The sequence below is a fragment of the Semicossyphus pulcher genome, unplaced genomic scaffold, assembly GCF_022749685.1.
Source record: "Semicossyphus pulcher isolate SPU_LCO1_2020_fin unplaced genomic scaffold, fSemPul1.0.p SCAF_10, whole genome shotgun sequence".
NCBI lineage: Eukaryota > Metazoa > Chordata > Actinopteri > Labriformes > Labridae > Semicossyphus > Semicossyphus pulcher.
In genome coordinates this window covers 14,326,490-14,346,083 of record NW_027211604.1, presented here as the reverse complement: position 1 = coordinate 14,346,083, position 19,594 = coordinate 14,326,490, and the positions used below count along the sequence as shown (strand labels likewise).

Below are 19,594 nucleotides of genomic sequence, written 5' to 3'. Positions count from 1 at the left end.
TCGCCCCGATCGCGCTGTCTTCTCTAATTTCTCCTCCCCCGGCAGCCCTCTCCAGAGACAGATCGATTAAGGGTTGCCATGGTATTGATGAGGTGTTGTCGGGGGAGGGCGGAGGTGATTGAGGAGTTATTGATCCAGCGGGGTTGTGGTAGAGATGTGAAGTCACACCATGTTTTTTTTAATAGTCTCTCCCCCCTGTGCGACTAATAGTCGGCATCTGTCACACAATAATAACAATCACTCTCTGCTCTGCTTCCTTCTCCTCTCCTCTAGCCGAGACATGCCATCAAGCTCTTGTCGGTGTTGAACCAGATGCCACAGAGACACGGTCCTGATACCTTCTTCAACTTTCCAGGACGCAGTGCGGCGGTGAGACTGATCGATATACAAACACACACATCTAAGCCTTGTTACAAATTTGCTCTTTGTGCATACATTTTGCTTTAGAGTCCTTCATGGTGTTCCTTTTTAAATGGCACTCGACTACAACCAATGAGTGTATATAAAGATGGACGACACGTCTCCATCTGCTCTCATTTTGATCTTATAGTTTGACTCATGTCTCATCTGTTAACATGGAGGAGGCGGGCTTTACGACCTATACTGCAGCCAGTCAGCAGGGGGCGCCTGACATGTTTTGCCTTCACTTTCAGGGAGCTGTCATGTCGTCCATCTTTTTATACAGTCAACTGCTGTGTTCGAAATGCCATACTATACTAGCAGTACGTACTGATTTGGCCAACATGTTGTATGCAGTATGCGAACAAAAGCAAAATGTGCAGTTTGCCAAAAATGCCCGGATGTCGTACTGATTGGGAAAAAATCTCCAGTATGCATCGGGCCAGTCTACCTCACCTACTGTATCCCACAATGCAAAGCGCTGGAACGTCACAGCGGCAGTTGAAATGACGGACAGCAGCAGCATTCCAGCAGAAGGGGGCGCTGTAGCTAAAGAAGCGGCGGTTATTGTTTACTTCCGCCTGGCGTAGCATACTGCAAGATGAATTTGAAAAGCTCCTCCATACTACTTACTACCGAACGCAGTATGCTGTATATAGTATATAGTACAGCATTTTGAACACAGCCTATGGCTACATCAATGCAAGGAATAGTTTAAATGAAGTAATGATTGACTGAGTGACATATTGATCGCTGTAAACAGTGGCATGCTGATCTGATGTGTGTGTGTGTGTGTGTTGTCCCCCAGGCCATAGCATTGCCGCCAATAGCCAAATGGCCTTACCAGAACGGATTCACTATCAACACCTGGTTCAGACAGGATCCACTAAACAACATCAACGTGGACAAAGACAAACCGTACCTCTATTGGTAAGTAGCGCACCATTCATGGCCTATTACATGGTCTCCCACATAACAAACATGACGTCCTTGTAAGGGGATGCTGGGACTGAAATCACCTTGAACTACTTTCTTCTACAGTAAAAGTAAACAAAACCAAAAACGTCAATGGTAAACATCAGGTTTCTGTGTGAATGTTTTTTGGAAATATAGATAGTAAAAGATGCAGAAGTACCTGCTTCACTGCTGAAAGTAGTCCCTTCAACAGCAAGAACGTTCACTCAGATGTGAGATTTACTTCTTGTTGACGGTACAAACTGTGTCTCTGCTACTACTATTGATCCGAGCAAAGGGAAAGCGCACAGCCGAATAACACGGGTGCAGCTCTGCTCCTTCTGCCTGTCAAAAGGCATTCTGGTTAAAGTAAGAAGAAACTAACTGGAGTGAACAGAAGTGACGCAGGTTGTGGGAGAGTGCACTGCACTTAATCACAGTATGAGAATGCACTCATTGGACTGCAGACTTTTGCTCTGGTCTAATAATCTTCCACATTAGCTGTCAGCAGGGTACAGGGGAGGTGATTGAATACCTATGTGCAGGTAGTTTTGCCTGCTGGTGGATTGGAGGATGTTTAATAGGCTTTTTATTCACAACAGATCTGTTTGTTGTCGGAGCATGAAAGTGTACAGCAGTTTGTTTTAACGATGTTTCAAGATAAGAGCTCATTTATGGGATCAGCACAATTTATAATTGCAGTATTATTTATAATTTTTTTAACCAACTGTCCGAGAATTAAACAATATTTTAAATACAAAGAAAAGCAACAGATTCTCGCGTTGGAAAGCTGTAACCAGATAATGTGTAGCATTTTTGTTGTCAATTTGTAGTAGCACCAGCAAATGATTTTTTCTCTCTATTTCTCGAGGTTTGTTGGGCTGAATGCACTTAATTAGAAATCAGAATTTCAGCAGGATACAGCCCCCCAGTAGCTCACCTGGTTGCCCATGTATAGAGGCTTAAAGTCCTCGCTGCAGCAGCGTTGGTGCGATTCCCACATGTTCCCCACACTTCCTGTTTCTCTTGTTTCTTCCTATAAAAGACCAAAATGCCTAAAAAATACTCCTAATTAATCAGGTAACAATTCTTTCTCCTTCTACTGACGAACACCAGATGATAAAAATGTAGCTCATCAGACTGAATGACACGGACAGGAAGCTAATAGATAAACAGATAATGAATTAGAACATAATTTTAAATGTCAGGCAGTCCATTAGGAGTGTGCTGCCGGGTGGATGCCTCCGCTCGTCGTGCATCTCCAGACCTCGCTGGCCTCGATGTTAGCGATGTAAGAGCGAGCCGTTAGCCACTATGAAGCTTCATTAGCTTTGACCTTTTATTTAATTGAACTCCTTTACTCCTCTGCTCGGCTTCTCCCTCCAACTCTTCAGTCGGTGATGCTAACCAGCAGCGTCCTCTCCTTACCTCTCCCCCCTCACAGAGTCGAACGATACCATCTCAAAGATGGGCTCAGATCGTGATAAATGTTATCTGGTTCCCTTAGTTACCGTTTGTCAGGTTGTCATGGTACATGAGAAGCAAGAGAGGGAGGGGTGCCCTCCTCTCATCTGGCCCAGGTCTTATCATCTTCCCCCAGACGCTGCTGCTACTCCAGCCGCCTGTCTGATACAGGCCTTCACAGCTGAATGAGGGCCACGATAACACACTATATGCACTCCTAACATGTAGCAGGGATTCACTTGAGAGGGATTTATCTCTGCTTCCTGCCTCTGCTGTGTGTGTGTGATCCTTCCGGGCCTATTTTAGAAGTGAAATGTGTCTCGTTTCGTGAAGAAGCTTAGCTGTGAGACTGGGGTTTTACGTGAAGGTTACGAGTGCGGGAAGAGAAACATTATGGGGAAAAATGGAAGGAAGGGGATTAGTTATGTTTTCCACCAACCTGTGATCTGGGACCTCTGGTGCTGCTGCAAAGAAAATAAATACTTCTGCCTATGAAAATCCGGCTTTTTATGACTGGTATTGCTTAAATAATGCAGTATGTGAGTGTCCCTCAGGTGTTTTGGTTGGCAGGATTATTTTTTTGTCCTGTTTTATCATGAAAAATTCTTTTGAGGTTGTTTTTGCAGTTGTTGTGGTACTTTTCAAAAGAACAAGCATTGTATTATTTACAATAAACACAACATAATTGAAGTGTAATTTATTTAACAAAGGTTTGCTTTTAATTTAATGAAGGTATATGCATTAAAAAGTGGCACTCACTAAAATCTAATGAAACTCAAAGCTGAAGATGTAATTAAGTCGCTAGGAACTCAAATGTTGCATCATTCATTAAGAAGTACATAATTAGTTTTAATTTAGAGCTTTTATATTTGAACTGAAAGAGATATTTTCAAATATCTCAATATTTGTTTTTCCTGCAGTTTTCGCACCAGTAAAGGAATCGGTTACTCCGCTCACTTCGTGGGAAACTGTCTCATCGTGACATCGTTGAAGTCAAAAGGAAAAGGCTTTCAGCACTGTGTGAAATACGATTTCCAGCCCCGCAAGGTAAGAAAACACACACACACACACACACACACACACACACACACACACACACAAGCACATATGCTGCCAAATAATTCAATTTAGTGCAGTGTTTGGTAATCCTGTGCCCACTTGTTACATGAGACAGCATGCTGCTCTCGTGTATCCATCCTTGCACTTGGAGTGTTGATAAGGTCTGTCAATTAAGACCTGCACACTGCCCTTTTACCGCACTGTCAGCATTCTGCCTCTGTCCTGCACACACATACACACACACACACACACACACACACACACACACACACACACACTCACTTGATGAGATGGCCTTCTGCAGTTTTTGCTGACCCAGTAGAATCACTGCACCGCTAACAAAGTTCCCAGTGGTTCCATTTGATCAGTTTATAAGTCACCATGTCTCACAGTATTTTGTCCACCGTGTGTGTGCGTGTGTGAGCTTTCCTGCACGTGTGGTATTGTCCACTCTGCAGCTCTGCATACACCAGCAAAAAATCCCAGCATCCACTCCTCCTCCTGCAGCCCTCCTCCCCATTTTACGTCTTTCCTCCTGGGAACCTGCGCTCGTTGTCACCAGGGAAGAAGCTTCCTAATCAACACATACACACAGACTCATGCATGCGCACTTAAAATGGTATAGAAAGGTGAGAGAGGGGCTCGTTTGGATGCTAGTTCTTGTGAGAGAATGATGTTAACACATTGTAATCTTCTATATCTTCTTCCCCTCTTATAGAGAGCTCATGCTTTTAGAGGCATTAAAGGGCCAGTTCGCTGATTTTCAACCTCAGTCCTATCTCTCTATTATGGGGAGCTGATGCCATTATGGTAGGAAAAAAAATGCAATTTCACCCTGTGTCTATGGAAGACGCTATCCGCTTCGCCAATGTTCCCTGGAAAACCTCCACCTGACCACATAAAACGCATCATCTGGCGGAGGCCAGGGAGCTCCCTAAACTACACTTCCTCAAGCTAGGACGCCCGCCTCCGATGTCTCGTTCAAAATTGTGAGGTTTGAAATGTAGGCTGCAGCCCTGAAGATTTGTTAGACGATCCACCGGTATCGTATTCGGATTCTGTACCGCTCTGAGCCATTGCCTGCAGCGAAAACGGAAGTATTTCACTCCAGTGTCTCTCGCTGGGCCGTTCCTTTCAGAGGCAGGGGCACAATGCACGCTGGGTGTTGTAGGAATGCAGAATGGGAGAAACCACGAGCTGTTTGTACAACTTTCTCCACAGCTATGGCGCCAATTTCAAATATTATTGCTTCTATCGATTACAGAGAACACCAGCTTTGACTGACAGTGGCTTTTTCCAGGGGCCAACTGCCCCTTTAAATCAGGCAGTGAATCAGAAATATTAAATGAATCATTACATAGCTGGAGGGTTGCGGCAAAGATCCTGACAGCTTTGCATTTAAAGAATATGTTCATCAACATTGCATAACAAATAATATAAAAAGACATCAAAGAGGTAACGATAAGTTTTTTACAAAAGGCTTAAAATGCAGGAAATCAACACAATAAAATATAAGATAAAGGGAAATTAAAATACAACCCTTTTTATGTCAGAACAACATAAAAATATGTCTGAATCAACACAAAACACGACCGTTTTGAAGAGAAACAATTTGTGCTGTCCCGATAGAAGAGCTGAGAGGAAAACAAACATAATATGCTGTCCCAATCTTTAATTTAGTGCATTGTTTTATATGAATTCGCCTTTTGTTGTAATTTATCATGTCGTCTCTTTCTGCTTGTGTATTTTCCAGTGGTACATGATCAGCATCGTCCACATCTACAACCGCTGGAGGAACTCAGAGATCCGCTGCTATGTCAACGGTCAGCTGGTCTCATACGGGGACATGGCCTGGCACGTCAACACCAATGATGTAAGATGGAGACAGAGAGAGTGTGGTTATATGTACTGACCTTTATGAAGAACAATTACACGGATGTTTCAGACAATACACAGACACAGGAAATGCCGGAGCAGAGGACATTTTTCTTGCCAAAAAATAAATAAATGCTGGAAATCACATGTTGCTGTTTGAAGTTTTGCCCCCAATAATGCCACCTCTACAGCCTCAGAACTCCAGTATTGGTCTGGCTCCACTTTCGCTCCCCTCCTGCCGTGATATTGGCAAACGTTTGAGGTTCGCCCTCTGCAATCGTCAGCTGAGGCAGAGTTGCCCTTGGGCCGCGTTCCAGCACAGCTCGCCCCCAAACTCCAACTTCAAACTTTTCCATTTAGCAGGGGACAGGTAGCCTGACCTCTCAGGCAGCAGAGCCTTCATTACACTTCCTTCCGGGTTGGCTCTTGGCATTTCAGCAATTACCCAGGGCTGGTGTTATTCTCTGTAAGAAATGGCCTCTGGGTAAAATGTCTTAAAGTTCACACGGTTCAGCGAAAGGCGCGTGAGAAAAGGAACACACCTTAAACGAGTTTTTAAAAAAAAAACAGGTGTCAAAATGTGTTGATGCTATCGGTGTTTGTTTTGTCCCAGAGGCTTAAGAAAAAACTTGTTCCATCATTTTGAAGAAGCATGAGAGTGAAGATCTCATTGTGATAAAGGGTGTCAGAGGGATGGAGAAGATGAAAGGCGAGTGGACAGAGAGAATCTAATATCAGGTGTTGGTCAAAAAGCGATTAGAAACGAGCAGCTATCAAAAGTTGTCTGTAATTCAGCGTTCACTGTGTTAATCACAGCAGAAACCCCTGAACTTATGACCAGAGATTGAAAATGAATAATTGAATACGATGTCTTAAAATGTGAAGATCAAAACATTCAGAAGAAGTGGTTTCTGGTGCACTGGAGGTTCAACAAAGCCAGAATTAGAGTTGAACTTAAAATAGACGATGTAACATGCTAAATAAAACATGTCCACCTTCCAAAATTACACGAAGCAGAAAAGGAAACTGGGGCCTTATTTGTTTGCACAAAATCAAGTTAAACCATGACAGCTCTGAAAATTACAATATTTGAAATTATCGCTGATTTTTCTTGTTTTATCTTTTTTCTTTCAGAGCTATGACAAGTGTTTCTTGGGTTCATCAGAAACAGCGGATGCTAACAGGGTGTTTTGTGGTCAGCTGGGAGCCATTTATGTATTCAGCGAAGCTCTCAACCCAGCTCAGATCTTTGCCATCCACCAACTTGGCCCAGGATACAAGGTGAGACAGCACCCACGTGCTACCTTATCTCTGTACTGTTTATTCTGTGTACACCTTATAAAGCATCAATGCCATGGACCATCTGGCAGGCAGAATATCCTGGCAACTTGAGGATTACATTTAATGCTGTCTTTTCCCATTAACATTGTCAGCTCTAAGTAGTTATGCCATCCATCATTCTTCGGCTGGCTGTCAATCTCAGATATAGCATCTACATTGGTGCCAGGGTGCCGTGTAGGTTGGCAGAGAGTAAATGAATGTACTAGGTTTCATATCCGTTTTATTTTAGTGCATTATTTCTGGGGAATTGATATTTGTATAATATGCTTACACTGTTAGATTATCAGTGTTAAAGTTGTTCATCCATACAGTACTACTACCATTAGGAGTGGCATAAGCTGGACTGTCAATCATCTATTCATCACTTTTGACTAAGTATAACAACCTTTTATCAAGACTTTTAGAAAACTAATATAACTTTTAAAATTAGCTATTCATGGGTCATGGGTTTATCCAGTACTTATAGCTATTTCACCCTGTAACTGATTACTGATTCAGCTTTCTACCCCATATTAGCTTATTCTTTTAACTATTTATACATTCCTTTTTGCCAACAGTTAATTTAAGCTGACATTTTTCAACCATTCGTCCTTTACTTTCAACTAACTGTTACTTTTAGCTAACATTTGTTTAACCACGTATCCATTACTATCGGCTAACTGTTAATTTAAGCTGACATTTGTTAGTCATTCATCCTTTACTTTTGGCTAACTGTTACCTTTGGCTAACATTTGTTTAACCGTCTATACATTACTTTTAGCTAACTGCTACTTTTAACTAACTTCTTTTAACCATGTATTCATTACTATTAGTGAACTGTCAATTAATGTCAACATTTGTTAGCCATTCATACTTAACTGTTGGCTAACTGTTACTGTTAGCTAACTTCTTTTTACCATGTAGCCATTACCCTACCGCATGTGGTGTTGAGTTGTTTCAGCTGATTTAGTAGCTGGAAATATATCTTTAAAACAACATCTAATTGCTTTATTAGTTGAGTTAATGCTGGCAAATGGAGAAGTACCTTTTGGGGTTACAAGTAGAGATAGACCGATATGGTTTTTTCAGGGCCGATACAGATACCGATTATTAGTAGTAAAAGTGAAAATATTGGCGTCAAAATTTTGAATAATACAAACTCCAACACTTAACTTTGTTTAAATGCCTTTAAGCATATGTTTATTAAACAAACAAACAAAAGGTGCAGGGAGTTCCCAGGGTCAGCAGCATCTCTTATAAAGTTAAATGAAAATGTAAATAAATAAATAAATAACTTCCTGAAGTTTTATAAAGTAAATAAAACAAAGTTAAATAAAATTCGCAAAGAAATGAACCTTTTCTCCTCTCCACCGTGTGTGTGAGCACTCTGCATGCACAGCTTTCACTGCCGATATGCGTCAAAATGACGACTATCGGCGCCAATAATCGGTCTAGCCCTAGTTACAAGTACCTATAGTTGGGAGAAAGCAAGAATTAGATTGTTGCTTTTTAGGAGTTTTGCTGCTTCGGAGCACTTCTGGCTGACTAAAAAGAAGATATTATTACATGAGTTGACCACTTTGTCAACATGGAGAGAACTACCACTACACTTTAAAGAAGGCAGAAGTATTTAAAATAAAAACACATTCATAATCTTGATGGAACAAACCTTATTGTCCAAAACCAAGCCCTTGATAGCAGAACAGTCATCATGTTGGGACCATTTTTCAAATTGATTAATTCTGCTCCTGTCAGCATAGACGTGAACGCTATACACATCTTATTCAGTTTCAGAAAATGAAGCAGATATTCCAAATTGTCAACAGTGGATCATAACATCGTTCTGCTAAAAGATATGTTGTTATTTGTCATGCAGTTAAAAGAAATGTTGCGAGACGGAGCATAGCTACAATTACAGTCACATTTTCTGAGAACCTATTCGCTACACAGACTTTAATGCCCACACTCAAACTTTTTTCATTAAAAGTTCTAAAACAAATTTAAAGTTACAGAAACGTATCCCTGAACTGAACATGAATGTCTTTATAAAGTTAAAAAAGACGGCGCAGGTTGAGATTTAAGGGCTACAATGATAGAGGGAATTACGACACCGTAAGTAAACACCACCAGGGAGATGTCAAAGTGATGTTTAAAGTGTGCCGTTCTGAAGTACGCGAGGGTGGATTTTGCCTCGAAACCCAAAGTCTCGACACAGAACTTTGGGTTCCTGTGATAATAAAAATTATTCAAATGAGGCTTCATAACGTTGAGTGTTGAGCGCTGATAGCTTCAGAAATCACCATCTCTGCCTTTTGGCCTGGCTATCGGTGACAGCTGAGATGTCGCAACACCTTGCCAGCTGTCTGCCTCTTGTTGTTTTGGCAGACTTGCACGCCTCAGGCCACTTACAGCTTGTTTATGAAGGTGTCCAAAGCTGTCAAGATTTCTGCACCGCGAGACTGCACGCTTATCTGAGGCTGCCGATGTGTGCGAACAGATGCTGGTATTTCAACAGCTCCTTTAGAGAGGGTACATACTGAATCAGAAGTATGCTTTTGTTACTCTGCTACACTGATGGAAAAACATCTTGACAACATGCAGAGTGCACACAGATTGCACGGGGAAGAGGTTTTTCTCAAACAGAATCCATGAATGAAACATGCAAGTCTCGCACCTTACTCTTTCCTCTTCTCACATGGCACTCCTAACAATCACATGCCTGTGGTTTGCAGTTTCTCAGCCACGATTACTGATTTCTGTCTCGGTCACAGCTCGCAGTTTCCCGGGGCTGATCAGTCAGATGATTGCCTCTCTGCATGCCGCAGAATGGGCTTCTCAGATGCCCAGAAGAGACCATTAAATGGCTCAGTTGTTTCAAAGCCGCAGGCCTCGGCGTGGGTATTGTAATGATGAGTGCGCTGGTTTTTCGGTCGGCTAAAGGAGAACGCCAGAGGGACTCGGCTTGTGTCACACTGCTTCCTGTCTTAAAGCGGGTATAGGCCGGTCCTTGTTCTTATGACTTCACACAGAGGCCGATGTGTGTATATGACAAGAAGCTCCTGGAGCATTGCCTGATCGGTGGTGAAGCAGAACTGTATCTGTATATAGAACAGTGTATATGAATGTGTGTGTAGCTGCTCGTAGCCTCTCGGTCTCAGCCTCTGTCTGCGTAACCGTTCAGTAACGAGGAGCATGAAGCAGACAGACACTCTGCCCGCTCTGCTAATCGAGCCCTCAGCACAGCGAGAGTGTTCAAGGTCTTCTCGCTCGAAGCTCCTCATGATGGCCGACACGCTGCGTGTACTGAATGTCTGCATGCGTGTGCGCTTCAGCACTTCCATGCTCTCCTAATGACGGAAGAAGACTGAACATTACATCTTGTTTTTCAGAGTAGATAAAAGAAAGCTCCAGTGGGTTTTTTTCTTTTCGTGTGTGTGTGTGTGTGTGTGTGTGTGTGTGTGTGTGTGTGTGTGTTATCTGCGCATGTCCGGTCACTCACCTGTTATGTGTGTCGCTGGTTCATCAGGAGTCCAGATGTCCTCATTGCAGGGCACTGCCAACAATCTGGCCACCACGTAATTAATGGACCGTGTGAGTTGATCTGGACACCTGTATTGTATGTGTCTGTGTGGGTTTCCTTGTGCACATTAGTCTTGTGTGTATTTGACGAGTTTCATAAGAGTATTATAGAAAAGTCTTTTTGCTTTATAAATCTTCAGGAAAATATGATCCCTAAAAAACATCTTGTACAGGGCTCATTACTTGGTGCTATTGGTACCGAATGATGTGTGTCCTTTGCGCCTTATATCAATGATTTCATTTACAAAGTTATTGCACGGCTGTTTGGTATCACCTCCCAAGTTATGCATCTGTATGCTATCAAGTGTCTACAATTCCAAGTAATACCTAGCCCTAGATTTGTTTGTATAAAGGTGTTTAAGAATCTGATAACATGAAGACTTGGCGTCCTTTTTGTCTTCTGCTGGAGATGCATTTTGGAGGACTGGTGTAGAGACTCAGGGAAGCCCAGGATGCAATGAATGGATGTTTATAGATGTTTGTGCTGCTATCGCTGCTGGCCAGTGTCGTATCTGCAGCTGCCAGGTGTGACACAGGCGAGGCTTGTCCCTTTTATTCCTCTCTGAGCTCTTGTGTGACCAGGTGAGGGACACATATGTGTTAAAGCTTAAATTTTGCTTCTCTTCACTCTTGCGTTTATCTTCTGCTGCCTGACGAATGCCTCCGTACATCCCTTAAAACTTTTAAGAGTCAGCAAAGCCCTTTTACACTTTAAGCTACCTCCGTGCATCGTTTAGCAACATCACAAGCCCACGTTTACGCAGCTACATCTATTAATATGCACAAGTACACACACGCTTCATGAATGCACCACAATAAATGGGCTTACATTTGCAAAAAATGTGCATCTTAATAAGTGTATTAATTTCGCATTCAGGCTATTCAGTAGTTTTTGTGTGCTGAGGGCCCTCCAACCTTCGAAATAAAGCGAAGAGCAATTTATTTGTGTTGGTGATTGATTATCCGCGCACTTGGCTGCAGTGTTGTAGGTTACTTCACACTGGGTAATCACCTCTTGTGTGATGTAGGTGTATGAAAAAGTGTGTGTGGAGAGTATGCTCTCATTCAGATTACAGGTTTTTACAATTAAAGCTTTTGTGTCAGAGGGGATTCTGATAATTGGAAAGAAGGAGGAAGTTGTGGCAAAGGCCGCAGTAGAAAACAGTGGATTTATATTCAGCCTCTGGACAGAGATAAGGATGTTACACTGTGATGGGCTGTTATCTTCAGACGTCTCTATTGTGCACTGCTCTCTTTGCTTCAGTGCAAAATTTTGTGCTGCATGGTTAAAACCGCTCAGGGCACCTTTTCTACAGCAGACCTCAGATGAAAGGTTCAGAACGAGACGGGCCTGCAGGTCTGTGAGCAGCTCGCGGCTTTCCTGTGCAGTTGGGCTGAGCAAGGCACCTGGGGACCGGGCCGCTTGGAGGAGAGAGCGCCCCTCGCCTGGAGCTGTGGCAAAGGGTGGCAGAGCAGCTCGCTGGCCTCTAATCTAGCAGCAGCGCTGCAGGATATATGGACCCAAAGACCTGTGCAGACAGACAGATATAGACATAGACGCTCACACACACACACAAACTACTCTTCCTCTGATATCTGCACGGATAAGACACATTCATTTTTGTTCATCATGTTGGTGTATCCTTATTTAAACATGCCGTAACAGCCTCTTACTAAGAAAATGATTCAAAAGAAGATTGATGCTAAAGATATTTTCCATATCAGCCAGATAAAGGCTCAGCAGCTCACTGAAAAGGTTTACGTTGGTGTAAATGCAGCAGAAATGTAGCTCAACATCTAGAAATTGACCAAGGCATATGTGTGCGTACTCTTTTGTGAGCTCTCTGTTGGTAGACTACAAAGAGAGAGGATAAATTTGGATCTCCGGGTGCCTCTCTCCCACACATCCGCTCCCCCCTCTCCCTCTCTTATTCTGGGCTAATTGAATTAGCGCCTGGGTTAGCTCTGTGTTCATTAAGCTAATGCCGTGTTGTTTACACACAGACCATGCTGCAATTAAGCAGACTCCATTTTGGGTGTTGAACCTGTACACAGAGACAAGCACTCACACACTTCTCTGGACACTTGTTTTCCTGAATAAAAGTTTTTTCTCACACGACCTCTGACTTCTTCTTTCTCCATCCCCACAGAGCACCTTCAAGTTTAAGTCTGAGAGCGACATCCACCTGGCGGAGCACCACAAGCAGGTGCTGTACGATGGCAAGCTGGCCAGCTCCATCTCCTTCACCTACAACGCCAAGGCGACAGACGCACAGCTCTGCCTGGAGTCGTCGCCCAGGGAAAACCCCTCCATCTTCGTCCACTCGCCGCACGCGCTCATGCTGCAGGTCAGTCTGGTGGATTCTCGTTGCAGAGCTCTGAATCACCGCCACATCTCTGCATTTGTTCAATAGTTAATATGTGAATGACTTGAGTGAATTTAAAAGCAGTTCAGTGAGATTATCTGGCTACTTCGTCACACCTGAGCTACTGTATTTTATATGTAACAAATCTGAAGTATATCCTGCTTACGGTCCGTCAGATGTATGTTAGGTTTCCTACACAAGGACAATACAGACGTTCTTAAAAAACAAAAAGTCGCTCCCTTACAGCTCACAATTTGTATCTTTTGTTGCGACTCAGCTGTCAGTTAAACTCGCTTTAAATGATGTTGCTCGCACAATAGTTGTATATAAGGCTTCATCATTCAATGATGGTCATGCTCTGCTTTTGTAATGTTTTTCTTTGGATCTTAAATTGATTTTTTTTAAAAGATTCCCTCCTTTTCCTATTGTGTGAAAATTGCACCAGCAATTCTGGCTAAAATGACTGTAATTCTCTATTACAAAGGCAGCGAGTGAGTCGAGTGGTGTTCTAGTAATATTTTTGTGAGTTAAACCATCTTTTTTTTTTTCAATGAGGTCAGTACCATTAGTAGATAACAGGATGAAAAGGCTTATTGGGCCATTGAGAGCAATGGAAAAATTTTAGTTTTGTTATAATTTGAATAATTTACAAACGCAATAAGTTAATTTTTCTCTCTGAAATACACAAAACAGCCTTTCTTGCACCACAGCATTAAAGGGGGGTATTATGCTAATTTCAAGCTTCATATTTCACTCTGTGATAAGTGTGGAGTAGCTTAGCATAATTTACATTAAAAAAAATATATTTTTCCCACACTGGTGCTCTGTGCAGGCCCTCATACAGCCTGGAACAAATCAGTCAGCTCTGTCCTTTTAAGAAACCCCGCTCCTACAAGCCCACCTTCTTCTGATTGGCCAGCTCTCAGAAGCCTGTTGTGAGGTCACAAAGTGCAGCGTGTAGAAGTAACTGTGTAAAACCTGGCGTTCACAGCAGCCTGCAGACTGAGCTGAAAAGCCTGGGGATTACTCCAACATACTTTTAGCTACAGATTTGAAACTTCACCCACGTTTACTGTGGACATCCAACATTGTAACATAATATATATGTCTTAAAATGTGAAACAGCATGATACCCCCTCTTGAAGGAAATGTATTGTTTTTACTAAACCTTAAAATAGACTAATGAATCCAGATACAAGAAAGTTGGCAATTGGTTAGTATACAGCAAAGAATCAATGTTTAACTGGATTTTTGAGTGGGATTTAATCTGTGTGTCTGTGTTTATACAGTATAGTTTGTGTCTCTGTCAGCACTAACAGCCCATTTCCTTCCAACAGGATGTGAAGGCCATTGTTACCCACTCCATCCACAGTGCCATCCACTCTATAGGAGGCATCCAGGTCCTGTTCCCTCTGTTCGCCCAGCTGGACTACAAACAGCTCAACGACAGCAGCGTTGACACCACAGTCTGGTGAGTCATCTTCCAAAATATATTGAACTTAAACGACCTTAAATGCAACATTTGAGACTGCATGGAGGATTCATAGGAGAGTAAATAAAAGGATGCAGGTTATTATTTGGTAAATGTGCGACATACACTGCAGCTGATACCAGAACGGACTCGCAGTCAAACGACCAAAAGGGAAAAGAAGAAGTGAAGAAGAACGACTCTGATGAAGATGAATCTTCTGTGTCTGAGGATTATTTTCCATCTGAAGACAATTATGCTGCAGGCTAGAAATAACTGATTATAGAGAGCAGGGAATGTAAGTGTGAAAGCAAGAAGAGTTATGTGGTTTTCCCTGGAGCGATGAGCAGCTTTTAGAAAGTCAGAGTGTGTGCGTGTGTGTGTGTGTGTGTGTGTGCGTGTTCTTTTTCCTCCAAGATTCTGCTGATACCGCTACATCACATGAGCACTAACGCACTTACATACGAGGCCGCACATTATGTTAGCTACAGACAGACTATTTGTCAAATATCATGACGCAAGGAACATGATAACAAAAACATGATTTCCCACCCAGCGCTAATTAAACTTGTGCGTACAATGTGTGTGTTGCAGTGCCACTCTGCTGGCGTTCCTGGTGGAGCTGTTGAAGAGCTCAGTGGCCATGCAGGAGCAGATGCTGGGAGGAAAGGGCTTTCTGGTGATTGGATACCTCTTGGAGAAGGTCAGTACAAGGCCATCAAAATGAGAAGTGTGTGTCACATGTTTATTTGTTTATTTGGAGAGAAACCTTCATTTAGACGATAACCTCCACTAAGTTCTTTCAAGGCGTTTGCTTATGTAACTACCCCCCTTTTTATATTTAAATGGCTCTTATACTCGTGTTTATCGGCCTTATTTTGGAGGCTGTAGCTTGTGGTGTCTCTATTATTTAGTCCACCACGTTTATATGAGGCAAGGTAACAGACATGTCTCCCTGTATAATCTAATGCAGCTCAGCAGCATTGCAAACAGCAGCCTCTGTAATTATCACGCATTTGAATCAACACCCCTTTAAAGCAACAACGTTGACGAGATCTTTTTTTAGATTGAGTTAGTCTTTCAGTTTAGTTTCTTGCGACTGCAGCAGGAAGTGACAGAGTGTAACAAAAGCGCAAAAAGAAGACGTGGGGAGAGAGAGACGCAGATCAGATTTAGATGCAGGTGTAAATGAATGACTTGACATCTTTTGTTAACTGTGAACACAGGCACCTGAGATCATGCTACAAAACACATAATGCAGAAGGTGATTGAATTGATTAAACTCAGCTTCCTGACACAGTACATTAAATATCATTTAAAACAGCTTTTTCTAGACAACACATCTGAATTAAGAAATGTTCTCACTCGAAATGCGTTTCCTGTGTCATTTAAATGTCAATCAGTAACCATGGCAACCATCTCTTCAAACAGTTAAAGTTAAACTCTGGAAGATTTCTGCTGAATAAATGTCTGTTAAGTGACTTTCATTTGATAAGCTAGTTCACACAATGGGCTGTCAATGGAAGGCCTTGTATTTGCAGTATTCCTTGGTATAATGATCTATGTGTCCAGCTGCATTCCCAGGAAAAATCACAAATGGGCTCCTTCAACCGGCAGTGTCCACCAGAGAAAGTAGGCGGACACAGTGTACTGCTGTCTCCGATGTCTCTGCTTATTTGCCAGTAAACACATACTATTGTCCAGAGGTGTAAAGAGTAGGTACTGAAATACTCTCCTCAAGTAGAAGTACTGTTCCTTAACTAAAAATGTTCTCAAATAAAAGGAAAAAGTAGCTAGTAGTTACTCAGTTACTTTCCCACCCCGCTGATTTTTATAATAAACTAATGTTGCCATGGTTACCTTACACATCCTAAGCAAATTAAATAAAATGAAACATGTTTCGGTGTCAAAATGACGAGAGATGGACCTCATGTCAAACAGTAAGATCCTTTGTTTAACCACAAACAGCAGCTCTCTTCACAGCCACCAGACTCCATTGACAAAAACAGTAATTTTACCTCACAGAACACGGGAGTCGCTGATGGTCTACCGCTGCCTCGATCGGTCAGTTTGTGTAATTGTGTGGTGTTTTAAAGGGTTAGTTTGGTTCGGTGTGTTACGATGTGTAGTGAGGTAGCGGTAAACCAGCAACTCCCGTGTTCTGCGTGGTAAAGTGACTGTTTTGTTAATGGAGTCTGGTGGCTTTGAAGAGAGCGATCTAACGGCTGTTTCTGGTTAAACAAAAACTTCCTTCAGTCTGTGTCAAAGGTGGTGTTTCCTCCGAACTCTCTTCTGTCCCATTCGTGGTTCACTCACGTTATGCGTCAGGCCCAGGTAGTTGCAGCCTAGCTCTTCTTCTGCACTCGGTGTAATCAGCTGGCTACACTGTTTTGTCGCGCTACATGACGCTGTTAACTGATTGGCCTGTTTTTGAAGCGATGCATTTGATTGGTGTCTGGTCCAAGCCAGTTTTTCTTTCCAGCTCGCAATATCCGATTCGTAGATAAATATTTTACTCAGTAACGGATGGATGTACAAATGTATTTTACTTCATTAAAAACAGACTTAAGTGAAAGTCAAATGACTGAAAAATACTCAAAAAAGCTACTCAATTACAATAACTCGAGGACCTGTAATTCCTTACTTCCACGTCTGCTGTGGACAAACAAACTAATTTACGTTTGATGACCAGAGAAAATAAAACATCTCAATCAAAACACAAGGAAAAAGGAAAAAACAAACATTCAGATGAATACAAACAGTTAAATCCATCAGAGAGGAACCTGTCCGTCACTGTTAGAGAGAGGTTCACAAACACATACGCAGTTATCGCCAGCGATGCTACCTCAGAGAATGAAACTCAGATCCTTGAATTTGCTACTTTAAGGGAGATTGGCTTCAACAGTTTGGTGTAAACCTCTGAACCAACAACTTCACTGACAAAAAACGAGGTTTGTATGTACATTCAGTTTGGTTAAATCTCACTGTTTATTTCCTTTCCTTCCTGTTTTGTCCAGTCGTCTCGAGTCCACATCACCCGGGCGGTACTTGAACAGTTCTTGTCCTTCGCCAAGTATCTGGATGGTTTACCTCACGGAGCGCCACTCCTCAAACAGCTCTGTGACCATGTCCTCTTCAACGCTGCCATCTGGATCCACACCCCTGCCAAGGTCTGTTTACTTGTGTGCGTTCACTGAAAATGTGTGTGTGGGTGTGTGTGTTTTCATGACCTTGCTGCAAAGTAAAAACAGCAGAGGATGGTCTGAATAAGGGAAGTAATGGTGGGATGGTCTCAAAACACGTATGACAATTTTTCTGAAAACATGAAGAACTGAGACAACAAAGAAACATAAAACAAAGGTGAAGCAGACATCTTAGTGGTCGTCGCCCTTTGCGGTAATATAACAGAGGAGGGTGCAGGACACAGAGGGAGGAGCTGGCGCATCATGCAGGGAAAGGACAGCACACGCAAGTGACGGAAACAAAAGAGAAAAAGTGACATTTGAAGAGACCCCGGGACAGGAGCGGGAGGTGTAGTTCCTCTTCTCCTCCTCTTCTCTCTGAACTTGATGTGAGTGTTCCTGGCATTCCCGCGGGGCCAGTCAGCTCTCCTCCTCCATTATTTTCAGGACTTCCTGACTCCCTGTCTTCTTCCCTTTGACCCTGCGATGTGATTGGCTCCTGGGTAAAGCAGCACCGCTCTCCAGGGCGTGCTGGAGTTAAAAAGGAAGACATGCGACAGAGCTGCTGCTGCTGCTGCTGCTGCTCACTAGAGCCAGAATCCAACGCAGCCTTAACACATCAGTTCAAAGCGGCTAGACTGTGTGATTGCCTATTGGGGGTTTTTACCTTTAAATACAATGAATTGCTTCTAAACATTACCACGATTCAACAGGGACACAGCGAGAACAAGGCATGCATAATAAATGCGGTAAACAGCTCACACAAAAACTCTTTGAATCTTACTTTCACTTTACCATTCAGCCTCTCTCTGAGCTTAAGTATGTTCCACTGTTATTTGCAGGAATAGCCTTGGTCATACTCAAGACTTAATGAAACATTTGAAGGAATCTCATCTAAATGTCATCTCTTCACTGCTTCACACTGAAAATAAAAAGCCTGTTTTCTAGCACTCCTGATACGCTATCCTTTCTGTTATCCCTCCTTTTCCTTTCAAAGGAGGGATAACGTTTTGACCTGGCAACCCTTTATCAACCGCTTTGCACCAGCTTGGGTTAAACAACTAAATCAAAAGTTCAATTGACCTATTTGACATCCAATTGTGCCGATGAACTTTTTGTTGTTATACATCCATCCATCCATTATCTATACTGCTTATCCTGTTCAGGGTCACGGGGGGATGGAGCCTATCCCAGCTGTCATTGGGTGAGAGGCAGGGTACACCCTGGACTGATCGGCTGTCAATCACAGGACCCTTTATACACTGCCAGTTCAAGGCGGGATTATTACGCCGCTGTTACGTTCCGTCTTCTATGTAGAACACAAGGAGGCGGAATGATGGGGCGAAGTCGTTCCGCCTCTGAGCCGGCATCGGAGGTAGTAACAGAGGCGAAACAGTGTCTGTGTAAACAGCAGAGCCGGCAGGTCGGAACAGTGCTGTGTGTGTATTTGAAGCATGCGCTGTTTGTTTTCAGCTCGCACACGTTTTGCTTCCACAACACCGGAACACTGGGGCGGCTTTACGCCGGCGTTGCATGGCCCAATGTAAAATGGCAAAGGCTGCATGACGGCAGAGCTTCATTACGACACTGAGGCGGAACCGCAGTGTAAAAAGGGCTATTGAGACAGACAACCTTTCATGCTCGCACTCACGCATACAGGCAATTTAGAATCACCAATGAACCTACAGAGCATGTCTTTAGACTGTAGGAGGAAGCCAGCATACCAGGAGGAAACCCACACATGCACAGAAAGGCCCACTTCATCCAAACCGGAATTCGAACCAGGAGCCAACAGCACTAACCACTGCACCACCGTGCGGCCCCTATCATTATACAGCTTCTTTTTATTTTATTTATTTACTTTATTTTATGTTCATTTGTTAATTATTTTCATTTTTCCATTCAGTTTTTTCATGATATATCTTCAT

General features: G+C 42.8%; 1 protein-coding gene across 1 annotated transcript in view; it reads left to right on the top strand.

Moving 5' to 3' along the window:
• nbeaa (neurobeachin a) overlaps nucleotides 1-19,594 on the top strand; it is a 74,494-nt gene that overhangs the window by 7,067 nt on the left and 47,833 nt on the right. The window contains exons 3-11 of the mRNA XM_069676347.1: nucleotides 274-369; nucleotides 1,208-1,329; nucleotides 3,738-3,864; nucleotides 5,630-5,749; nucleotides 6,886-7,032; nucleotides 12,801-12,998; nucleotides 14,354-14,487; nucleotides 15,079-15,187; nucleotides 17,502-17,654. Of these exons, the coding sequence (XP_069532448.1) occupies nucleotides 274-369; nucleotides 1,208-1,329; nucleotides 3,738-3,864; nucleotides 5,630-5,749; nucleotides 6,886-7,032; nucleotides 12,801-12,998; nucleotides 14,354-14,487; nucleotides 15,079-15,187; nucleotides 17,502-17,654 (1,206 nt within the window). The remainder of the gene's footprint in view (nucleotides 1-273; nucleotides 370-1,207; nucleotides 1,330-3,737; nucleotides 3,865-5,629; nucleotides 5,750-6,885; nucleotides 7,033-12,800; nucleotides 12,999-14,353; nucleotides 14,488-15,078; nucleotides 15,188-17,501; nucleotides 17,655-19,594) is intronic.